Source organism: Tamandua tetradactyla, chromosome 1 (genome assembly GCF_023851605.1).
Source record: "Tamandua tetradactyla isolate mTamTet1 chromosome 1, mTamTet1.pri, whole genome shotgun sequence".
Classification (NCBI taxonomy): Eukaryota; Metazoa; Chordata; class Mammalia; order Pilosa; family Myrmecophagidae; genus Tamandua; species Tamandua tetradactyla.
In genome coordinates this window covers 101,971,353-101,992,530 of record NC_135327.1, presented here as the reverse complement: position 1 = coordinate 101,992,530, position 21,178 = coordinate 101,971,353, and the positions used below count along the sequence as shown (strand labels likewise).

Here is a 21,178-nt window from a genome sequence, read left to right as displayed (position 1 = left end):
AGGCAGAGCTACAGGCTAGAGATCAAGGACATCTCCTAGATACCTTTCCTTCATCATATACCAGAAAATTTCATCTGTGAACCCGTGTCAGGGAATCATGAAATTGGGGCTACATGGAAGAGAGTAGTGAGCAGTACCGAGATGGACGCAGGACTCAAGTAAATGACTGTTTCCTTCTCAGCGCCCCCAAGCATTTCATCTTTGGACTCAAGATGCAAATAAAGCATGGGGAGAAAAAAATGCAGTTAATTACCAAAGCCCGGTGCTTGTATCACTCCATTCCAAGGCAAGGAGAGAAATTACACCATACTATACTAGCATCTACCTTTTTAATACCCTAAACTTTCCAGGTTAGTAGCTTTGAAATTCAAAATGCAGCGATGCAAAGGAATACAACTGTAGGGGACACTGTTGGGGAAGCAGTTCAGAGGAAATATCCCCCAGATCTGCTTTTTTTGTCTATCATAATCATCACACAGCTGCCCCTCCTTACAAAGGATGGGAAGCCACTTACTACAAAGGCAAAGTAAGGAAACTGCAAACTTTAAATGCAAGTAGTGAACCAGACCTGAGGAAAAGAACACAATCACGTCACCCCCAAGGGGCAGCCCTGCTGTATGTTTCACATCTGGCCGAAGGCCGCCAGCAACGAAGGCTGTGGTACTGGCTCATGACCAGAAAAGACTGTTCTATAGTTCTCAGGGAGGCTGGGGGAGAGGTTGGGCTGGGGGCAACAGTGATGCTTCTCGCAAAATTTTATTTTTTCATTTTTTGTGGTAAAATGTACATAACTTATAATTTACCATTTTAACCTTTTCTAAGTCTACAATTCAATGGCTTCAGGCACATTCGCACGCTGTATGATCCTCACACCCAGCCCATTCCACTTTCTGTCTCTATGAATTTGCTTATTCTGTATACCTCCTATAAGTGGACTCATACAAAGTATGTCGTCATTCACTGAATCTTAAAGTTTGCAGAAAAAGCTGCCCTGAGTTATGATTAATATCGGAGACAACATAACAGGCCACTATTCATGTTCTAAATTTAGTCTGAGGGGGAAAAAAAGATTTTTGAGGCCATTCACTTTCCCTCACTAAAACACAAACTCTTTGAATAACTAGATATTGGTTACCTAAAGAACTGAAAGTAAATAAGTCATTAAGAGTAGATGATACCCATTAGGTGTCTGGAAGGAATTTAAAGGCTTGCTGGCAAAACAGATGGGGCAAGACTGGCCAGGACACAGGAACTGCACACAAACAGCTCCTGTACAGAAAGCCCAAGGAAACCTGGGCCAGCTGCTGGCACAGCTCTGATTCTATTCATGGGAAGATTCACCATCATTCCCCCCACTCCACACCCCAGGAAAAAGTGAGGGACAAAATGAACCTGGCAGTCACAGCTCATTTTCACTTTTACACAGGTTCTAGGTCAAAAGTTGTTGCTTGGGAGGAGTCTTGGGAAGATGGCAGGATAGGATAGGTGGAGTTCATCCCTGCTCTAAGGAACCACTAGAAAAGGGACAGTAAGGCGACTGGGATGGCGATTCCAGGGTGTAGATGTCCTGGGAGAGTCTTCTACGCCCCACAGGGAGGCCCTGGTTGCAAAAGCTGAGGAGCTGAGGAACTGAATAGCATAGAACCAGAGACCATCCACCTGCTGCAAACAGCCTAACGTGCCCCTTTACACACAGAAGCCCGGCGTCCTCAGGAGCGCACAGAAGGGAAGACAGGACTAGGAAATGAGCCAAGCAGCATTCCTTGAATGCCCTACCTTCACATATGCCGCCCCAACCCCATGAATCCCCCCATACCCCACACACCTGAACCACGAAACCTGCCGCCCTACCACACTCCAAGCACTCCCACCCCGACACTCCCAACTCCAGAGTGTTCCCACCTAAAACCCCAGCCCTACACGCCTGAACACTGCCCCAGCCTGACCCGTGTCTCCCATGTAAACACACAGTCTCACACCGCCTCCTGAGACCTGTGCACCTGCACCCAGCCCCTGGATCCTCCCCTCCCCTCCCTGTCCACCCAGGAAGTTGCCGCTCACCTTTGTACCTGGGCCACACGTGCCCTGCCCCCGCCCCGAGTCTGCACATGTATACATCAGTGTAAGGACCTTCCAATTACGCACACATGCACACCCAAGCCACAGCCACCCCCCCAACTCTAGGCCAGTGCTGACCTGAGCATCCAGGCCACACCCACCCCAAGCCCAAGCAGGTACAGCCCCAGTTGGCTGCACCAGAGCTCTGCACATGCACAGATCAGGACTCCACCCCTAGACCAGCGCACACCATGGCCCCACCCCCCAGACCAGTGCACACCAGGGCTCCACCCCCAGATCCACAGGCTCACAGCCACATCCGCCCAGCCAGGTGCCCACGCATCTCTGAATCGACCTCTTGAGTGCTGCACCCCAATTGCCCCACAAATGTGCACACCCTTGTCCCACCCCACAACACAACACCCTGCTACCACACCTGGCAGGTGGTCACATGTACATCTGTACTACATAGCATCCCCTGCACATACATCCACCCCTGCCACAAATCCCCCACCATACCTGCACACCTGCGCCGGGACCCCACCTAAGTAACATCACCCATCCTGACCCATGTCCCACAACTCCTGTGACCTGTGCCCTGCCCCTACACACTTGCACATCCACATCCCAAGTCTCCTGAACCCCTCCACCTGTGCAAGGACACACACGCACCCTGCTCTCCCTGTGCCCCAACATCTGTGCCACCTACCCCACACTCTGACACCAACATCCACACTCCACATGCCCACCCACATCCTGCCTGCACACCATCTCCTGTGCATCCACTCATACCCCCATCTGCCTCCTGCTACGCCTTTTTACTGTGTCCAGACACCACACCCTGCTCATGTGCTCCAAGGCCTGCCTGAGATGCACTCCACCCCCATGGCACCCGCACCACCCTCCACAACCCAGCACCCTGCACCCCAAACTCAAAGACACCAGTGTAGGGTCCCTGACACAGCCTATACCTGTGCCGCGACCTGTCACTGCACTGTGTGCCACACACCATGCTCCAAATCCTGTTCCGCATCCAACCCACAAATACAGAGCTTTAGACTATTGAAGGAAATCAACTTCCAAAGTAATCCTATCAAGATATTTATGGGCAGGCCACAGTGGCTCAGCAGGCAAGAATGCTTGCCTGCCATGCCAGAGGACCCAGGTTCGATTCCCGGTGTCTGCCCATGTAAAAAAAAAAAAAAACATATTGGCACCGAGAGACCATTTGCAGCGGAACCCAAAAGTTTGCCAAGAGGAAGAGCACGCAGCGAGCGAGCGGGCGAGGGGCAGCGGCAGTGGAGCCAGGGACATGGTGCCGTGGATGCCACCTCCGCGGGCGTGAAGGCAGCGCTCCCACTCCCTCCCCAGACTCCGAGGAGGCCAGTCGTTAAAGGCTCCAAGTCTCTGGCTCATTGCTAGTCAGCTCAGAAGCAAACAGCTAAGAAAAACTGCCTTGACCATTAATCTACAAATGGCTCATCTTGGCTGCCCCCAGGGGTTGCCCTTAGTCCTGAGATTCTGAGGATGAAGATTCTACCTTCTTTATGTGCATGTACTGTGCCCTTGCTAGGAGTCTTGGTGTTGGAGGTAGCTACCAGCGGCTCTCCAACCACCACCGTGCCCTCTTCCGCCTTCACCGGCTCCTCCGCCACCGTCCTTGACAGCCTTGCCATCCTCACCTTTCCTCCTTCAGAACAGCTACTAGGGGAGTAGAAACGATACAGAACAGTTCCCAGAGCCACGACAGAGATAAAAAAGACAGCGTACCCCATCCTGGAACGGCTGACTGGCTGGGAGAACCCGCTCCGGTGAGATCGCCGAGGGGCGCGGGCTTCCCTGGGCGGGACGGCAAGCGGCCAGAGTCCCTCCCCTCCTCCTTCCAGGGCCAGCTGGCAGAATTGGGCAGGCGGTCGCCTCAAGCCGCGGCACCTGGGGCCCCCACGACGCATGGCCCCACGGACCAACTGAGAGCATGGGATCGAAAATCCCCAGGCGGCGGAGAACGGTGACCGGGGGGGTCCCTTCCAAACACGTGACTCCCCGGTCCGGCTAGGAACGGTGCACTCTCCCGGGCCGCGGCGGCTGGCGCCCTCCCACCACGCTTGGCGCCCGGGGCCGACTAGGAAATTCGGACGGGCGCTCTCCCGGGCTGCGGCGACCAGTGACACTCCCCGCGTCCAGACCCCAGGGCCGGCTGGCACTCTTCCAAGCCACTTCGGCTGGCGAACCTCCCCCACGGTGAGAGTTTTCCAAAGTTAAAGGACCCAAAGCACCTTTTACTGGAGGGACCCGCAGACAAACATGTGCCACGAGCACCACCTAATGGGCAGGATAAGAAAAACAGAACCCAGAGAATTCATAGAAAAATCTTTCAACCTGTTGGGTCCAACACCCAGGGAAATCTGACTAAATGCCCAGACGCCAGCAGAAGATAACGGATCACGCTCAGAAAATTGAAAATATGGCCCAGTCAAAGGAACAAACCAATAGTTCAAATGAGATACAGGAGCTGAGACAACTAATGCTGAATATACGAACAGAAATGGAAAACCTCTTCAAAAACGAAATCGATAAATTGAGGGAGGACATGAAGAAGACATGGGCTGAAAAAAAAGAAGAAATAGAAAATCTGAAAAAACAAATCACAGAACTTATGGAAGTGAAGGATAAAGTAGAAAAGATGGAAAAAACAATGGATACCTACAATGATAGATTTAAAGAGACAGAAGATAGAATTAGTGATTTGGAGGATGGAACATCTGAATTCCAAAAAGAAACAGAAACTATCGGGAACAGAATGGAAAAATTTGAACAGGGTATCAGGGAACTCAACGACAATATGAACCGCACAAATATACGTGTTGTGGGTGTCCCAGAAGGAGAAGAGAAGGGAAAAGGAGGAGAAAAACTAATGGAAGAAATTATCAATGAAAATTTCCCAACTCTTATGAAAGACCTAAAATTACAGATCCAAGAGGTGCAGCGCACCCCAAAGAGATTAGACCCAAACAAGCATTCTCAAAGACACTTACTAGTTAGAATGTCAGAGGTCAAAGAGAAAGAGAGGATCTTGAAAGCAGAAAGAGAAAAACAATCCATCACATACAAGGGAAACCCAATAAGACTATGTGTAGATTTCTCAGCAGAAACCATGGAAGCTAGAAGACAGTGGGATGATATATTTAGATTACTAAAAGAGAAAAACTGCCAACCAAGACTTCTATATCCAGCAAAATTGTCCTTCAAAAATGAGGGAGAAATTAAAACATTCTCAGACAAAAAGTCACTGAGAGAATTTGTGACCAAGAGACCAGCTCTGCAAGAAATACTAAAGGGAGCACTAGAGTCAGATACGAAAAGACAGAAGAGAGAGGTATGGAGAAGAGTGTAGAAAGAAGGAAAGTCAGATATGATATATATAATACAAAAGGCAAAATGGTAGAGGAAAATATTATCCAAACAGTAATAACACTAAATGTTAATGGACTGAATTCCCCAATCAAAAGACACAGACTGGCAGAATGCATGAAAAAACAGGATCCTTCTATATGCTGTCTACAGGAAACACATCTTAGACCCAAAGATAAACATAGGTTGACAGTGAAAGGTTGGGAAAAGATATTTCATGCAAATAACAACCAGAAAAGAGCAGGAGTGGCTATACTAATATCCAACAAATTAGACTTCAAATGTAAAACAGTTAAAGAGACAAAGAAGGACATTATATACTAATAAAAGGAACAATTAAACAAGAAGACATAACAATCATAAACATTTACGCACCGAACCAGAATGCCCCAAAATACGTGAGGAATACACTGCAAACACTGAAAAGGGAAATAGACACATATACCATAATAGTTGGAGACTTCAATTCACCACTCTCATCAATGGACAGAACATCTAGACAGAAGATCAATAAAGAAATAGAGAATCTGAATATTACTATAAATGAGCTAGACTTAACAGACATTTATAGGACATTACATCCCACAACAGCAGGATACACCTTTTTCTCAAGTGCTCATGGATCATTCTCAAAGATAGACCATATGCTGGGTCACAAAGCAAGTCTTAACAAATTTAAAAAGATTGAAATTATACACAACACTTTCTCGGATCATAAAGGAATGAAGTTGGAAATCAATAATAGGTGGAGTGCCAGAAAATTCACAAATACGTGGAGGCTCAACAACACACTCTTAAACAACAAGTGGGTCAAAGAAGAAATTGCAAGAGAAATTAGTAAATACCTAGAGGCAAATGAAAATGAAAACACAACATATCAAAACTTATGGGATGCAGCAAAGGCAGTGCTAAGAGGGAAATTTATTGCCCTAAATGCCTATATCAGAAAAGAAGAAAAGGCAAAAGTGCAGGAATTAACTGTCCACTTGGAAGAACTGGAGAAAGAACAGCAAACTAATCCCAAAGCAAGCATAAGGAAAGAAATAACAAAGATCAGAGCAGAAATAAATGAAAATGAAAACATGAAAACAATAGAGAAAATCAATAAGGCCAGAAGTTGGTTCTATGAGAAAATCAATAAGATTGATGGGCCCTTAGCAAGATTGACAAAAAGAAGAAGAGAGAGGATGCAAATAAATAAGATCAGAAATCGAAGAGAAGACATAACTACCGACCTCACAGAAATAAAGGAGGTAATAACAGGATACTATGAACAACTTTACGCTAATAAATACAACAATTTAGATGAAATGGACGGGTTCCTGGAAAGACATGAACAACCAACTTTGACTCAAGAAGAAATAGATGACATCAACAAACCAATCACACGTAAAGAAATTGAATTAGTCATTCAAAAGCTTCCTAAAAAGAAAAGTCCAGGACCAGACGGCTTCACATGTGAATTTCTATCAAACATTCCAGAAAGAATTAGTACCAACTCTCCTCAAACTCTTCAAAAAAATTGAAGTGGAGGGAAAACTACCTAATTCATTCTAAGAAGCCAACATCACCCTCATACCAAAACCAGGCAAAGATATTACAAAAAAAGAAAACTACAGACCAATCTCTCTAATGAATATAGATGCAAAAATCCTCAATAAAATTCTAGCAAATCGTATCCAACAACACATTAAAAGAATTATACATCATGACCAAGTAGGATTCATCCCAGGTATGCAAGGAGGGTTCAACATAAGAAAATCAGTTAATGTAATACACCATATCAACAAATCAAAGCAGAAAAATCACATGATCATCTCAATTGATGCAGAGAAGGCATCTGACAAGATTCAACATCCTTTCCTGTTGAAAACACTTCAAAAGATAGGAATACAAGGGAACTTCCTAAAAATGATAGAGGGAATATATGAAAAACCCACAGCTAATATCATCCTCAATGGGGAAAAATTGAAAACTTTCCCCCTAAGATCAGGAACAAGACAAGGATGTCCACTATCACCACTATTATTCAACATTGTGTTGGAGGTTCTAGCCAGAGTAATTAGACAAGAAAAAGAAATACAAGGCATCAAAATTGGAAAGGAAGAAGTAAAACTATCACTGTTTGCAGACGATATGATAGTATACGTCGAAAACCCGGAAAAATCCACAACAAAACTACTAGAGCTAATAAATGAGTACAGCAAAGTAGCAGGTTACAAGATCAACATTCAAAAATCTGTAGCATTTCTATACACTAATAATGAACACGCTGAGGGGGAAATCAAGAAACAAATCCCATTTACAATTGCAACTAAAAGAATAAAATACCTAGGAATAAATTTAACTAAAGAGACAAAAAAACTATATAAAGAAAACTACAAAAAACTGTTAAAAGAAATCACAGAAGACCTAAATAAATGGAAGGGCATACCGTGCTCATGGATTGGAAGACTAAATATAGTTAAGATGTCAATCCTACATAAATTGATTTACCGATTCAATGCAATACCAATCAAAATTCCAAAAACTTATTTTTCAGAAATAGAAAAACCAATAAGCAAATTTATCTGGAAGGGCAGAGTGCCCCGAATTGCTAAAAACATCTTGAGGAAAAAAAACGAAGCTGGAGGTCTCGCGCTGCCTGACTTTAAGGCATATTATGAAGCCACAGTGGTCAAAACAGCATGGTATTGGCATAAAGATAGATATATCGACCAATGGAATCGAATAGAGTGCTCAGATATAGACCCTCTCAACTATGGTCATTATATCTTTGATAAGGCAGTCAAGCCAACTCACCTGGGACAGAACAGTCTCTTCAATAAATGGTGCCTAGAGAACTGGATATCCATATGCAAAAGAATGAAAGAAGAACCATATCTCACACCCTATACAAAAGTTAACTCAAAATGGATCAAAGATCTAAACATTACGTCTAAGACCATAAAACAGTTAGAGGAAAATGTTGGGAGATATCTTATGAAACTTACAATTGGGGGCGGTTTTATGGACCTTAAAGCTAAAGCAAGAGCAGTGAAGAAGGAAATAAATAAATGGGAGCTCCTCAAAATTAAACACTTTTGTGCATCAAAGAACTTCATCAAGAAAGTAGAAAGACAGCCTACACAATGGGAGACAATATTTGGAAATGACATATCAGATAAAGGTCTAGTATCCAGAATTTATAAAGAGATTGTTCAACTCAGCAACAAAAAGACAGCCAACCCAATTACAAAATGGGAAAAAGACTTGAACAGACACCTCTCAGAAGAGGAAATACAAATGGCCAAAAGGCACATGAAGAGATGCTCAATGTCCCTGGCCATTAGAGAAATGCAAATCAAAACCACAATGAGATATCATCTCACACCCACCAGAATGGCCATTACCAGCAAAACACAAAATGACAAGTGCTGGAGAGGATGCGGAGAAAGAGGCACACTTATCCACTGTTGGTGGGAATGTCAAATGGTGCAACCACTATGGAAGGCAGTTTGGCGGTTCCTCAAAAAGCTGAATATAGAATTGCCATACGACCCAGCAATACCATTGCTGGGAATCTACTCAAAGGACTTAAGGGCAAAGACACAAACGGACATTTACACACCAATGTTTATAGCAGTGTTATTTACAATTGCAAAGAGATGAAAACAGCCAAAATGTCCATCAACAGACGAGTGGCTAAACAAACTGTGGTATATACATACGATGGAATATTATGCAGCTTTACGACAGGATAAACTTATGAAGCATGTAATAACATGGATGGACCTAGAGAACATTATGCTGAGTGAGTCTAGCCAAAAACTAAAGGACAAATACTGTATGGTCCCACTGATGTGAACGGACATTCGAGAATAAACTTGGAATATGTCATTGGTAACAGAGTTCAGCAGGAGTTAGAAACAGGGTAAGATAATGGGTAATTGGAGCTGAAGGGATACAGACTGTGCAACAGGACTAGATACAAAAACTCAAAAATCGACAGCAGACTTCCGGAGAAGATGGCGGCTTAGTAAGACGCGCGGGTCTTAGTTCCTCCTCCAGAAAAGCAACTAAAGAAACAGAAACAATACGAAACAGCTCCCGGAGTCACGACAGGGACCAAAAAGACAGCGTACCCCATTCTGGAACAGCTGAACAGGCAGGGGGAATCTGCTGCGGTGAGATACCCAAGGGGCGCGCGTTTTCCCGGTCGGGGCGGCTGGCCACTGGGGTCCCCTCCACGCATGTGGCTCCCCGGTCTGACTGGGAATGTTGGATAGCGGGGCCCTCCCGTCTCGCTTGGCGTTTCGGGCCAGCTGGGCAATTAGGACCGGCACTCTCCCAAGCCGCGGCGGCCAGTGACCCCCACCTCCACGCGCGGTTTCCCGGGCCGACTGCCGTGCAGACAGACGAGCGCCACGAGCGCCACCTACTGGGCAGGAAAAGAAAAACAGAGCCCAGAGATTTCACAGAAAAAGCTTTCAACCAGCTGGGTACCACACCCAGGGAAATCTGATCAAATGCCCAGACACCAGCAGAAAATAATGGATGACGCTCGGAAAATTGAAGATATGGCCCAGTCAAAGGAACAAACCAATAGTTCAAATGAGATACAGGAGCTGAGACAACTAATGCTGAATATACGAACAGAAATGGAAAAACTCTTCAAAAACAAAATCAATAAATTGAGGGAGGACATGAAGAAGACATGGGCTGAACAAAAAGAAGAAATAGAAAATCTGAAAAAACAAATCACAGAACTTATGGGAGTGAAGGACAAAGAAGAAAAAATGGAAAAAACAATAGATACCTACAATGGTAGATCTAAAGAGACAGAAGCTACAATTAGTGAACTGGAGGATGGAACATCTGAATTCCAAAAAGAAACAGAAACTATAGGGAAAAGAATGGAAAAACTTGAGCAGGGGATCAGGGAACTGAATGACAATATGAAGCGCACAAATATACGTGTTGTGGGTGTCCCAGAAGGAGAAGAGAAGGGAAAAGGAGGAGAAAAACTAATGGAAGAAATTATCACTGAAAATTTCCCAACTCTTATGAAAGACCTAAATTTGCAGATCCAAGAAGTGCAGCGCACCCCAAAGAGAATAGACCCAAATAGGCGTTCTCCAAGACACTTACTAGTTAGAATGTCAGAGGTCAAAGAGAAAGAGAGGATCTTGAAAGCAGCAAGAGAAAAACAATCTGTCACATACAAGGGAAACCCAATAAGACTATGTGTAGATTTCTCAGCAGAAACCATGGAAGCTAGAAGACAGTGGGATGATATATTTAAAATACTAAAAGAGAAAAACTGCCAACCAAGACTCCTATATCCAGCAAAATTTTCCTTCAAAAATGAAGGAGAAATTAAAACATTTATAGACAAAAAGTCACTGAGAGAATTTGTGACCAAGAGACCAGCTCTGCAAGAAATACTAAAGGGAGCACTAGAGTCAGATACGAAAAGACAGAAGAGAGAGGTATGGAGTAAAGTGTAGAAAGAAGGAAAATCAGATATGATATATATAATACAAAAGCCAAAATGGTAGAGGAAAATATTATCCAAACAGTAATAATACTAAAAGTTAATGGACTGAATTTCCCAATCAAAAGACATAGAATGGCAGAATGGATTACGACCCAGCAATACCACTGCTAGGTATCTACTCAAGGGACTTAAGGGCAAAGACACAGACGGACATTTGCACACCAGTGTTTATAGCAGCATTATCTACAATTGCAAAGAGATGGAAACAGCCAAAATGTTCATCAACAGACGAGTGGCTAAACAAACTGTGGCGTATACCTACGATGGAATATTATGCAGCTTTAAGACAGACTAAACTTATGAAGCATGTAATAACATGGATGGACCTAGAGAACATTATGCTGAGTGAGTCTAGCCCAAAACTAAAGGACAAATACTGTAAGGTCCCACTGATGTGAACCGACATTCGAGAATCAGCTTGGAATATATCATTGGTAACAGAAACCAGCTGGAGTTAGAAACAGGGTAAGATAATGGGTAATTGGAGCTGAAGGGATACAGACTGTGCAACAGGACTAGATACAAAAACTCAAAAATGGACAGCACAATAATACCTAAGTGTAATGTAACTAGGTTGGAACACTGAATGAAGCTGCACCTGAAATATGGTTTTTTGTTTGTTTGTTTGTGTGTTTGTATCTTTTGTTTTTGTTTTTTTCTTTTTCCTTTGTATATATATATATTATTAGTATTATTATTTTAATTCTCTTCTCTATATTAACATTCTATATCTTTTTCTGCTGTTTTGCTAGTTCTTTTCCTAAATCGATGCAAATGTACTAAGAAATGATGATCATACATCTATGTGAAGATACTAAGAATTACTGAGTGCATTTGTAGAATGGAATGATTTCTAAATGTTGTGTTAATTTCTTTTCTTTTTTTTGATTAATAAAAAAATTAAAAAAAAAAATCGACAGCACAATAATACCTAATTGTAAAGTAATCGTGTTAAAACACTGAATGAAGCTGCATCTGAGGTATAGGTTTTTTTTTTTTTACTATTATTATTACTTTTATTTCTTTTCTCTATATTAACATCTATATCTTTTTCTGTTGTGTTGCTAGTTCTTCTAAACCGATGCAAATGTACTAAGAAACAATGATCATGCATCTATGTGATGATGTTAAGAATTAGTGATTGCATATGTAGAATGGTATGATTTCTAAATGTTGGGTTAATTTCTTTTTTTCCGTTAATTAATAAAAATATAAATAAATAAAATAAAATAAAATAAATGGGATGGCTAATGACATAAAGGAAACCCATAAGACAACTCAGACGAAATGGACAAATTTCTGGAAACACACGAACAAGGTACAGTGACTCAAGAAGAAATAGAAGAACTCAATAAACCAATCACAAGTAAAGAGATTTAATCAGTATCAAAATCTCCCTACAAAGAAAAGTCCGCCTAGGGTCAGATGGCTTCACAGGAGAATTTTATTAAACATTCCAAAAAGAATGAACACCAATCCTGCTAAAACTTTTCCAAAAATTTAGGAAAAAGGAACACTACCTGACTCATTTTATGAAGCTAACATCACTTTAATACCAAAACTGGGTAAAGATGCTACAAGAAAGAAAAACTACAGGCCAATTTCCATAATGAACACAGATGCAAAAATTCTCAACTAAATATTAGCAAATCTAATCCAACAACACATTAAACAAATGATACACCACAATCAAGTGGAGTTTATACCAGGAACACAAGGATGGTTCTACACAAGAAAATCAATTCACAAAAATGGCACATTAACAAAATGAAAGGGAAAAATCAACATGAACATATCGACTGATGCTGATAAAGCATTCCACAAGAATCAACATCCTTTTCTGATAAAAACACTTCAAAAGAGAGGAACCAAAGGTAACTTCCTCAATATGATAAAGGACATATACAAAAAACCCACAGCCAGCATCATTCTCAGTGGAGAAAGACCGACAGCTTTCCCCCTAAGATCAGGAAGGAGACAAGGATGTGCTCTGTCACCACTATTATTCAACATTGAACTAGAAGTTCTAGATGGAACAAACAGGCAGGACAAAGAAATAAAAGGCATCCAAACGGAAAGAAAGAAGTAAAACATTTACTATTTGCAGATGACATGGGATACTATACTTGGAAAATCCTGCAACATCTACAACAAAGTTACTTGAGCTAATAAATTCAGCAAGGTGGCAGGATACAAAATAAATTTACAAAAATCAGCAATGTTTCTATACACAGCAGTGACTTAACTGAGTCAAATAAGGAAAAATTCCAATCAAAATGGCAACTGAAAGAATCAAGTATCTAGGAATGAACTTAACTAGGGAGGTAAAGTACTTGTACACAGGAAAACTGCATTAACACTGCTAAAATAAATCAAAGAAGATCTAAATAGCTGGAAAGATACTCCCTGCTCCTAGATAGGAAGGTTAAATATAGTTAAGATGTCAATTCTACCCAAATTGATCGGTAGACCAATGTAGTAGCAATTAAAAAACAAACAACTTTGAAGACTTGGAAAAGCTAGTTACCGAATTCATTTGTAAGGTAAAGAGAACCCGAATACCTAAAAGCACCCTAAAAAAGAAGAATGAAGTGAGAAGATTAACATTTCCTGATTTTAAAACTTATTATAAAGCCACAGTGGTCAAAACAGCATGGTAATGACACAAACACAGAAGTACTGACCAATGGAATTGAATGAGAGTGCAGAAATAGACCAAGAAACCTAAAATCAACTGATCTTGGACAAGGCCCCCAAATCCACTGACCTGGGACAAAATAGTCTTTTCAATAAATGGGCATGGGAGATCTGGATATCAATAGTCAAAAGAATGAAAGGGGGCCCCTATTTTACACACTCTATACAAAGATTAACTCAAAGTGGATCTAACACCTAAATAGAAGAACCAGAACCATAAAGCTCCTAGAAGAAAATGCAGGGAAATATCTCCAAGACCTAGTAAAAGGAGGTAGCTTCCTAAACTTCACACCTGAAGCACGAGCAACAAAAGAAAAAACAGATAAATGGGAACTCCTCAAAATCAAATGCTTTTGTGCCTCAGAAGACTTTGTCACAAAGGTGAAGAGGCAGCCAACTCAGTGGGAGAAAATACTTGGAAATCAAACATTTTGGATAAAGGTTTGATATCCTGTATACACAAATAAATCACACAACTCAACAACAAAAGAACAAACAACCCAATTATAAAATGGGCTGAAGATATGAATAGGCATTTTTCTGAAGAGTAAATACATCTAGATGAAGCACATGAAGAGATGATCATTCTCATTAGCTATTAGGGAAATGCAGATCAAGACTACAATGAGATACCACCTCACACCTACAAGAATGGCTGCTACTAAACAAACAGGAAACTACAAATGTTGGAGAGGATGTGGAGAAACTGGAACACTTACACACCCCTGGTGGAAATGTATAATGGTATAGACGCTATGGAAGACAGTTTGGCAGTTCCTTAGGAAACTAAATATCGAGCTGCCCTATGACCTGGCAATAGCACTACACAGTATATAACCAGAAGAACTGAAAGCAATGACACAAACAGACATTTGCACACTGATATTCATAGCAGCATTATTCACCATCGCCAAAGGATGGAAACAATCCAAGTACCCATCAACAGACAAGTGGATTAACAAAATGTGGTACATACATACAATGCAGCAGTAAGACGAAATGATGTCCTGAGGCACATGACAAGATGGATGAGCCTTGAGGACATAATGCTGAGTGAAATAAGCCAGACACTAAAGAATAGATACTGTATGATTCCACTTTTATGACTATGGTAATGGTAAAATCAGAGGCTTATAATACAGAATATAGGGGACCTAGAGATAAACAGAAGTCTGAGAGAGTGAACAATTAGCCAATGAGGTTGAACTTAATTATAAGCAAATAGATAGAAGTAAAGGCAGTTCACTAGTGGGTCTATAAGTAGTATTACTATATTGTGGTGAACACGATTGAAAGGGATTGTATAGACTTATGTGTCCCACTGATGAACATGAGAAATATAAATCAGTTCTTGCATGAACTACTGTAAAGGTATGAATCTTGTACAAAAAGTATAATTTCAAGGTGGGGGAATGCTATTGTGTGCTATGGGCTATGTTTAACAGGAAAGCATCAAGTACAACAGCAATACAGGGATAAATAATGGGGGAGAAACAAGAGTTAGGAGGAGGTTTCGATTTTTTGTTTGGTGAGGGTGTGTTTATTGGCTAACTTTCTAACTTGGGAACAATGGAATTATCTAAAAGTGATGAACTGTTGACTTTGGACATTATACCTAAGGCCCAGCAGATGGAAGTGGCTAAAAGACGCACTGACTGAGAGGTAGACTGGCTAACAATAGTGTATACATATGATTGAACATTGTGCTACTACAAAAAGGAACAAAGCTGCGAGGGATGCAACTATGTGAATAAAGACATGGGAAATTTGGTGAAGCAAAATAAGCCAGAAACAAAAGAGCAAATGCTGGACGATCTCATTCAGAAAATACTTATAAGATGGTGTATACCTATGATCGAATATTGTGCTGCTACAAAAAGAATCGAAGTTGTGAGGTATACAACATTGTGAATGAATCTTTGGGGCATTTGGTGAGGCAAAATAAGCCAGAAACATAAGAACAATTATTGTATGGTCTCATTTAGGAAATATTTATAAGAAAACAGGGGCCTAGACTGTAAGCTCTGATAGCAATCACATTTAGTCTGGAGTGGTAACTGCTATTTCTGCATTTTGAGGGGATTTTTATATGTGTATAATCTGGTATTTAGAGATAAACAAAGCTGATCAGGTCAGGATTAAGGTAATTCAGAATACAGAGGTAAGGAAGACATTGCCTGTATTTTAGAACTTTACCTATTCTTTGAGACCAAAGGAAGAAAAGTTTTTTTTGTCCAGAACCTAACTTTTCAGTAGCACATAATCTAACCCAACCTGTCTGCATAGATCATTTAAACAATCCAAACACAATGAGCCCTGAATAAGAATGAGAGCCTTTAATCCTGTATAGCTTAATGTAATGCCTGGATACATCTCAGAGGATATTAAAGCAGATAATCAAAAAGTATTGGCAAAATCCCTTGAGGGATGGGAGAAAAATATGAAACTATTACATTTTACCAGCAGGGAAACCCTGATACTGTGTCAACATTAGGGACACCCAAATCAACAGGCCAAGCCCTTGATCTTGAGGTTTACTCTTGTAAAGCTTATGTAGGTAGTGGAGAAGCTTAGACTACCTATAGGTATGCTTAAGAGTCACTCCAGAGGACCTCTTTTGTTGTGCAGGTGTGGCCTCAATCTCTCTAAGCCCAACTCTGCAAGTAAAACCATTGCCCTCCCCACTATGTGGGACATGACATCCAGGGATGAAAGTCTCCCTGGTGGCGTGGGAGATGACTCCCAGGGAGGGTCTGGCCCTGGCACCATGGGATCAGCAATGCCATCCTGACCAAAGTAAAGAAGTGTGACAAGGTATCAGTGGCTGAGAGAGTTCAAATAGAGTTGAGAGGCTACTCTGGAGGTCACTCTTATGTAAGCTTCAGTTAGACAATGCTACTATCATAATTTGCCAAACCCCACCAAAACCATTCCTGCCAATCCTATAGAATATCTAGGGCATTACAGAAGATTCTACAAGTATTCCACACACTAGGGTAACTTTACAGAAACCTACAACCTCCAGATGGGACCCTGGACCAGATAAGTCTAAATTGCACTTTATAAAGGAAGAAGGACTTTAACAATTTAAGCAAGGTTTTCTCCACATTGTTTCCATCTTGGAAGCTATTTATATAAAAGAAAGGCTAAATATTTTTTTGTTAGTATTGCAGAGAAAAATATGACTGATATGAGAAGGCTGGTTTTTATGCTTCTATATAGTGATCTTAGCTAGAAAATTTCTGTTCATAAAGTCTTAGTCTCCAGATTGTTTTGAAAAACCAGAAATAACTTTTTAAATGTAAAAAAAAAAAAATTGTTCCTTTTGAAAAACCAGAAATAACTTTTTTAAATGTAAAAAAAAAAAAAATTGTTCCTTGAGAATTTCTGAACTCTGAGGCTAAACCCTTTTATTGTGGTATCAAAGAAGGAAGTGGTATCTAACTTTCTGGATAAATGAAAGCTTTTTTTCAGTTCATAGGAAACATTTTTATGCTTAAGCAATCCAAAAATTATTCTTTCAAGTTACCTTGTCTACATACTAGGAGACGTAAACTAGCTCAAATATATGGAATAAAGGGGAGAGATCAACCAACAAGTCTCGAAAAGTTAAGTGCTGAGGGCGAACTTCCCTTAGGTATTCAGGCTGACCCAGGACATCTTTAAAGCATGATACCCTCCAAATGAAGAATGCACAGTGAAAATTCTAAGTGTGTACCACAGATAAATTTTTGTCAGAAACCTAAGAGTATTATTTCACATGCAAGTAACATATTTAAGGAACTTACTACTCCAGGACAGAGTGAAAAGATAAAAGAGGCTCAAGAAAGTCTGAGATACATTCCTTGATACAGACATTAAAGGACACTGGGGACATACTCTGTGAACTCCAAAAGCGTGTTGGGAAGAAAACAATGAGTTCCTGGACTAGGGATTGGCCTTAGGGTAGCAATTTTTTATATTATGTTAATTGACTTATAAGATAACCATATAAGAAAAAGTAACATCTTTTCATTTGTGAAGTGCCTTCTTATATATAAAGACACAATTCAGAACCAGGACTAAAAATACTACAACCCACATCCCTTTGCATTGATAAGTATTACCATTATTTCTGGGCTCCTATTTACACTCAGATCACTCTGGGTAAAACCTTCAAAATCTTCGGACTCTGAATCTGTGTCTTCTATAAAAATTCTTCTCAGCTCTTCTGTGAAGCACTTGGAATGGAAACGCACATCCTGTGAAATTAAAACACATACACACATACGGTTTATAAACCTTACAGAAATATGAATCCACAAATCAAGACCATTTCAAAAAACCAGACTGGCTGTGGTTTCAATCAGCTTCTCGAGTGACCAGCAAATTCTGATGGAATTCGGTTTCCCCCACCAAAGCTGCCAATCAGAAATGCCTCCTTTCACACTGGAAGAAGATGGAGAAAGAAAACCTGGCCCTGCCACGTGGGCAATCCTTTCTGACAGCCTTCAGCTTTAGAAGTGTCCTAAGTGAGTGAGCGTGCTGCCGCCTTCTCCCACCCTCAAGAGGTTCATGACCAGCATGCTTCTCTGCAGGGAGGGCTGGGGACTTTCGCAGCCCTCACCATCCACTACTAAGAGAGGGGAGCTGTGCAGTGACAGAGGGGACTGATGGAAAGCTCAACCCTTCCCGACCCGCAGTTTCTCTCCCGCAGAATGTGAGGCGTGAGCAGCTTCTTGAGAGTCCATGGACAGGTGGCACATGAGCAGGACAGACGGGAGGTGCCTCATTCTTACAAAACAAAGATTTTTTTCCAACACTGACTTTGTTTTCTTTTGAAGTACCCCACCCCCCCCAAAAAAGAAGGAAATCTGGTTCTCTCCAAGAGCATGCTTGAGAGAGAAAGCAGAGAACAGCAGAATAGAGGGAGACCCACAAAACCTGCCTCCTGCCAGTCAGCAATGCCTCCCAACGGCGCGAGTCCGCGCTCCGTTTCCTCTGACGTCTCTTCCTCCCACGCCAGACACAGCAATGACCCCTCATAACATCACACTGGGTTGAGAATCTTCATCTCCCCCCTGCCTTTCCCTGACTTTAATTATATACTTCTTCGAGCTCAGATAATCTCTGGAGAAAAATAGATATAATAGATGAGTAGAAAAACTTCCAGGGGGACAAAGAAATGCCTATATCCAGCATTTTTTTTTAAGCTTAAAAATGTCTCCTATGAATTATTATGGGTAATTGGAGTGAGTTTTCTCAGAGCTAAATTACTTTATTCCTTTGTTGATAGATGTGGTGCAGCTGCTTGGAAAAAAACAACACAGAAACATGCACACAAAAGGGAAGCTTCTTTAAAGTAAAATTCAAATTGCATTTAAGGGAGCCCAAAGTCAGCAAACACATACTATGTGTACAAATTCTTCTCTAGGCCAGGTAGAAGGGAGGCTGAGTGTGGGGGGTCAGGGTGGGTAAGCAGAGAACCAGTATTTATTACTAGGCTAAAATGATTCATGGCTAGCTTCTAAGGAAAATCACTGAGAACCTGGTAGTGGCTAACTGCCCCAAGCCAGCTCCTGCAGGCTGCTTTAGGGAACTCCGAGGTACCTGTGAATTGCATTACACATCAGAAGCCCATGCCAGGGCCTAAGAGAGCAGATCAAGGTTTAGAGCACCAAGTTCCAGCCATCCAGTCCTGCTCCTCGTTCTACCCTGTGGCCTGGCCTCACAGGACTGTGATCACCAGGGAGAACGCAGATTGCTTGGTGACTGGTTCTGATGGGGAAAAACAACTTAGCCGGAGGTGTAAACTGATGCACATGCTCTTATTTTTCTGATTCCAACGGTGTACACAATTTTTAAGGAGGGTCTGTATGAAGCCAATCTCCTCTCCACATACTCAGGGTATTCTTGGTTATGACGCTCACATAGCCAAATCAGTCCAGGGCACTATGTCCTGGGGCTAGTCACCTACATCTACCATGATCACGACTGCAAGCAAATAACTGAACAGAAAAGGAGCTAGAGGGGAATACACTTTCATTTTGAAGGTCACATAACATGAACAAATAACAGCAAGGCTCATTTGAGCGAGAGAGTCACACGAGCTCCCCAAATCAATTCCACACATCAGACACCGAGTGGGGGAGAAGAGGGTGCTAGGATGCTTGAGATAAGAGGAAACGGGCAAAACAAGGATGGAAAGTGAGAGCCAGGGGAGCTAGGAAGCAAGAATGAAGTATGGCATCCCTTTCTTTAAGGAGTTTATAATCTACTAGGGGAGTTGTAAATAACCATGGTGAAGGGTAGTATTGTAAGGGAGACAAACCCAAAATGGAATAGCAAGGAAAAGGAAATCCAGTAAGACTGCATGGAAGAAGTAGCATTTGAATGGGATCTGAACTTGGGTAGAGCTCTGAACAATGTTGAAGACAGGATGAAGAGCAGACACCAATGCACAGAAAGTACAGAAGAGGATATGAAAAGGAAATTAATGCAGTTCTGGTCCTCTGCAGCACAAAGGAGAGGAAAGAGAGCCAGACATGGGAGGTAAGAGGCTGAGGAGTGATACCTAAATGTGCCCCTGGGTTTGGAAAATCCCAGCTTGGCTGTTTCCGAGATGTGGGGCCATGGGCAAGTCATTTCATCTCCCTGAGCTTCAGTCTGATCACCTGTAAACCTGGAATAATAACAGCAACAACACATTCCCAGAGAGGTACAGGGTTAAGTGCAATCTGTATGAGAAACACTTGACACATTGTCCTTGGCCAGTTTAAGGTATGCTGGGGTCAGATTGAGGGGATACCATGAATCCAGAGTCAGTCTGAGGCTTAATTACATAGTAGAAGCAGTTGTTGCTGGGGACTGAATCAAGTCCCCCACAAAAGACCGGCTCACATTCTAAACCTGGCCCTGTGGATGTGAACCCACTTGTAAAAAGGACCTCTGAATACGTGATGAGTTAAGGTGTGCCCAAACTGAATGAGCATGGACCTCAATCCAACACAGCTGAATCAGCTCTCATAAGCAAAGGAAACTGGCAAGGAGAGAGCCAGGGGGAGAGCAAGGAGACAGATCACCATGCGATGGAGGCAGAGATTGAGCCATCTCCAGAGTGCTACGGACTCCAGGAGAAAGCATGGCTAGCCTCCACAACTGAGACAATAAATCCCTATTCTTTACACCAACCTGTGTTGTAGCATTTGTCACAGCAGTCCTGGCAAACTAACCCACTAGGTTTTTTTAATGCCTTCTGCAGGCCAGGCTCTGTACTTCTTCAGCACTGATACGTGCTTCCCTGCTCAGAGTCTCCCTCCAGGTGGGTCCAAACCAGGTCAGTGCCGGTGTGTGCTCCAGCGGAGACTCTAACCATTTCTGAATAAGGGAGAATGCACCACGACAGACTCTAGGGGGATGGGGGCATTCGGTTAAGGGGTGATGAGAATCACCATAGCTGAAGAGGGAAGAGAAGGAGCAGGATGGATATGGGGA

At 42.1% G+C, this 21,178-nt stretch overlaps 1 protein-coding gene across 5 annotated transcripts in view; it reads right to left on the bottom strand.

Moving 5' to 3' along the window:
* Positions 1–21,178, bottom strand: part of CDCA7L (cell division cycle associated 7 like) — a 231,233-nt gene that overhangs the window by 7,860 nt on the left and 202,195 nt on the right. For all 5 annotated transcript variants that reach the window (XM_077122209.1, XM_077122208.1, XM_077122205.1 and 2 more), the window contains one exon: positions 17,812–17,946. In XM_077122209.1, the coding sequence (XP_076978324.1) occupies positions 17,812–17,946 (135 nt within the window). The remainder of the gene's footprint in view (positions 1–17,811; positions 17,947–21,178) is intronic.